This window comes from Balaenoptera ricei, chromosome 3 (genome assembly GCF_028023285.1).
Source record: "Balaenoptera ricei isolate mBalRic1 chromosome 3, mBalRic1.hap2, whole genome shotgun sequence".
In the NCBI taxonomy this organism is placed as follows: Eukaryota; Metazoa; Chordata; class Mammalia; order Artiodactyla; family Balaenopteridae; genus Balaenoptera; species Balaenoptera ricei.
Window position 1 is genome coordinate 164,410,427 of NC_082641.1, and position 4,753 is coordinate 164,415,179.

General features: G+C 41.9%; 1 protein-coding gene across 1 annotated transcript; it reads left to right on the plus strand.

Annotated features, from left to right (window-relative positions):
• Nucleotides 1–355: 355 nt before the first annotated feature.
• Nucleotides 356–1,544, plus strand: LOC132363955 (ubiquitin-like domain-containing CTD phosphatase 1). Its single transcript, XM_059919685.1, is given in 1 exon segment — nt 356–1,544. A coding segment is annotated over 1 exon segment (951 nt). The 5' UTR covers nt 356–421; the 3' UTR covers nt 1,373–1,544.
• Nucleotides 1,545–4,753: the final 3,209 nt, after the last annotated feature.

Sequence of the window (4,753 nt, forward strand, 5' to 3'; positions counted from 1 at the left end):
TTCAGACAGAGCACAGTTCCACATGATGTCTGCTGAGGCCAAATATTCAGGATGGCTTCTTCATTCATCTGATGGGGCTTCAGTTAGTATGGCTCAAATTGCCAGGAACTGGCAGGTGTGGCTCAGCTGCAGTCATACTTCTGAAGCCTCCATTCTCACTGTTGTCTGGTTCCTTGTTCCTCCTCCTTCCCTCCATGTGGTCTTTCCCACTAGGCTTTCCAGCAGGAAAGCCGGACTTCTTACATCCAGCTCTCAAGAGTGCAAAAGTGGAAAGGCCTTCTTCAGACTCAGGACTGTCACTGGCCCAGAGTCACTTCTGATTTATTCTGTTTGTTAAAACAAGTCACAGCACTGCTGCCGGTTCCGCCGCGCTCCAGGTATCTTTTTCTGAACAAAAGCTGCCTCATCGTATGTTTCAAGGATGGCTCTTCCTATCATTGTAAAATGGGGTGGACAGGAATATTCAGTGACCACACTTTCAGAAGATGATACTGTGCTAGATCTCAAACAGTTTCTCAAGACCCTTACGGGAGTGCTACCAGAACGCCAGAAGTTACTTGGACTCAAAGGCAAACCTGCAGAAAATGATGTTAAGCTTGGAGCTCTCAAACTGAAACCAAATACTAAAATCATGATGATGGGAACTCGTGAGGAGAGCTTGGAAGATGTCTTAGGTCCACCTCCTGACAATGATGATGTTATTAACAACTTTGATATTGAAGATGAAGTAGTTGAAGTAGAAAATAGGGAGGAAAACCTACTGAAAATTTCCCGCAGAGTAAAAGAGTACAAAGTGGAAATTTTGAATCCTCCCAGGGAAGGGAAAAAACTTTTGGTACTAGATGTTGATTATACATTATTTGACCATAGGTCTTGTGCAGAGACTGGGGTAGAATTAATGCGGCCATATCTTCATGAATTCCTAACATTTGCATATGAGGATTAGGACATTGTTATTTGGTCTGCAACAAATATGAAGTGGATTGAAGCTAAAATGAAAGAGCTGGGAGTGAGTACAAATGCAAATTACAAGGTTACCTTCATGTTGGACAGTGCTGCTATGATAATAGTGCACACTCCAAGGAGAGGATTGACAGATGTAAAGCCTCTTGGTGTTATATGGGGAAAGTTTTCAGAGTTTTACAGCAAAAAAAACACCATCATGTTTGATGACATAGGAAGAAATTTTCTAATGAACGCACAGAATGGACTAAAGATAAGACCTTTTATGAAAGCACACCTAAATCGAGATAAAGACAAAGAACTTTTAAAATTAACCCAGTACCTCAAGGAAATAGCAAAGTTAGATGACTTTTTGGACCTAAATCACAAATATTGGGAAAGGTATCTCTCAAAGAAGCAAGGACAGTAGTTACAAGCTATACTGGCAGTTATTGAAGATACTTGAGATCCATGAACTTCTTTTTGCTTTTATGCTAAAGATCATTATGATAGTGCTGGACACTGCAGCAAATATCAGACTGCTTATACTTGGTCTTCCAGTTTTTTGTAAATTTAGTTTTATATTTTTTGAAGATCATAGCAATACGCCAAAAAAAAAAACACACCTTTTTCCCCCTGTATGAATATACTGTAACTCTTGAAAAATATTTTCTCCAGCATAGAGTACTAAATTTTATTCCCCACACACACACACAAAGTGGACAAAAATGTATGCTTAACAAGGTCATTTTGTGACTTTGGAAATAAGTATGTCTTGTGTTTTTGTCTCACTGTGTTGTTGTCTAAGCCCAAACCCACCTTGAAACTACTGTTTTTAAAACCAAAAAAAGAAAAGTTTTTAGTAAGGAACCTAGTTTAGTATGCTTAAAACCACCGAGAGTTTTTCTTATTCCTTTGTCATAAACACAATTTCTCTTATTACTCCACTACTTACATCTCTAAATTCTGAGCTGTCTCAGTTTGGTGTGTATGTGTGTCAGTGTTCTTTGAGTAAAACTGGAAAACGTCTGCTCTGATACAGATATGTCATAGTGTGACAAATAGAAAACATGAGATTGAGGAATGAAACTAAGGAACAAGAGTGTGTTTCTTTGTGGTGGCCAAGTAGAAGCACTCCTGCCTAAAACCGTTGTCCTAAAAGAAGTTAAAGGCAGTACATTTTAAAATGGGACGTATCACTGGTTCAGTCCTAAAAAGCATGAACAAAAAGTTTTTGTTCTGTTCCAGCTCTGTCTTCTCTAAGTGCAAACACTGTGTTGCAGTGAAAATATCTAGCCATAAGATTTTTTAAAAAATTTATTTGCAATGCTTATGCCTGCAGATATGTAATGTGATCACTGTTTTGTGTTGACAATATTGCTTTATACAGTTCTTCTATTTGAAAGGAATCTGATTCTTTCAAATAAACATGGTATGTATTGTTCTTACGGGGGACTATTTCAGTGGTGTAAATAATAAATTCCTTTTCTTAAAAAAAACAAAAAAAACAAAAAACAAGTCACAGGCTCAGCCCACATTCTGAGGAAATGGACTGCACAAGATATGCACGCTGAGAAGTGTGATACATTGTGGGCCACCGATTTCCAAAATGAGTCCATACCTCCTAAGAATTCTCAGAAATATGCCAGCAGGGACCATCCTAGGTTATTTCACCTAGAAACTAAAGGAGGTGGAGAAAGGTAGCCCCAGAGAAGAGGAAAATATGGAATCACTTGGATGACACACCAAGAACATGAAAAATGGCCCGGCAGCTGGCAGCTGCCACAGAGGCTATATTGTTCCCAACTGAATACAAACAACCTCTGTAGAATACAACAATAATCAGGCAAGGCCACCCCATGAACATGGTGGAACTAGACAGAGAAAATCACACAACCACACAAATACCAACCGTCCCTCTCCTGGGATCCCTGAGTGACTACTGCTTCTTTACTAATGACAATTCTAAACTTCTTTGTTCCTCCTATCTCCTAAATAAATGTTATTCAGAATCGCCAAAATGCCCCTGCATCCAATCTAGAGCTGATCTGTGTTCCCCAAAATGCTCCTTAGAATCATCCAGCACAAGCCCACGTTCTACAAGTCCCTCCCAGCTCCCACGGTCCTTTTAGAATGTGTGCTCTCCCTTTGCTGTAGACCGTCTATGACTGTGTATTCCTGGTGGTCTTTGACTGGTGGGCTTTAACACCATTCATTCATTCAACAATATTTACTGTCTGTCCACATACTTTTTCCTTTCTTCCACAGGTTTCAGACCTGCCCCACCCTCCCAGGGCCTGATTCCGTTTCCTGCACTCTGGCACCATAGAACTAAACCAGTTACACTGACCCTTTCTGGGACAGGGAAGCAGTGTCTTAGCATTGGCCCCAGGAGACCATGAAAAGACATGGCCTCAGCACGTGCAAAGGGAAGAGCTTCATTCAAATCTTATAGCCTTCTGGACCCTTCCCTTCCCTTGCAGGTCTGCTCTCCTGCCTGGACAATGTAACTTATCACCTCTCAGGGGTAGGCTGGGCTGTGGAACTGACTGACCTTACCCATCAGGTCATGGGTCACCATCTTCACTTTGTACCCCCAGCCAGGGACAGGGCCCAGCCCTGATCTGGGATGTTCTGGTGGAATCTCTGAAGAAGTCATGGGGGAGTGAATGCTAAATCCAGTTAGGAAAGCAAAGAGCAGAGCTGAGGGTCAAGGTCAAACCCCACCAGTGGTCAGAGGAGAGGATGAAGTCAACAGAAAAGTTGGAAACAGGCTGAAGTCCCAGAAGTGGTCATTCCGGCCACCATTGCTGAGGCCGTCTCTATGTTCCAGCCATGGGTGACACTTTACATAACTTCCCTCTGAGCTTCTGTTTTCAGGGGTCTCAAGACCATCCTAGAACTCACAAGACTCAATACCAGGTTATATACATGTCTAGGTTTATTACAGAAAAGGACACAAAGTAAAAGCAAAAAAGAAAAAGATGTGCATCAGATAAGGTCCAGGAAGGTCAGGCTCAGGCTTCCAAGTCCTTCCCCCACTGGGGCCACATAGGACACACTTTTCTCTGTAGCAGAGAACTACAGGGACCTGTGTGAAGTATCTCTGCCCAGAGAAGCCCATTCAAGTCTCCAGATCCAGGCTCTTACAGAGAGCTGGTCACATAGGCACATCCTGCTCTGGCAACCAAAACTCAGGATCCCAGAGAAGAAACCAGATATTGGATGGGCCAAAAAGTGCCTTCGGTTTTTTAAGTAAAAATAAAGGACCCATTTTTCATTTTCACCAAGAACTTTATTGAACAACATATTCACCGTTTTGTTCCACTACCTTCTGCCAGTTTTCAGGCAACTTCATAATTCCATCTTCCCAAAACTTTTTATCATTTTGAGCAAAGAACCGTTCCAGGTGCCTTTTACTGTCTTCCAGGGAATTGACATTTTTTCCATTAAGAGAATTCTGTAAAGACTGAAGTCAATGGAAATCCGAAGGTGCAACGTCTAGTGAATACGGCCGATGAATCAGAACTTCCCAGCCAAGCTGTAACAGTTTTTGCCTGGTCATCAAAGAAACGTGCAGTCTTGCATTATCCTCATGGAAGTTTATGGGTTTTCTGTTGACTAATTCTGGACGCTTTTCGTCGAGTGCTGCTTTCAGTTGGTCTAATTGGGAGCAGTACTTGTTGGAATTAATTGTTTGGTTTTCCAGAAGGAGCTCATAATAGAGGACTCCCTTCCAATCCCACCACACACACATCACCTTCTTTGGATGAAGACCGGCCTTTGGTGTGGCTGGTGGTAGTTCATTTTG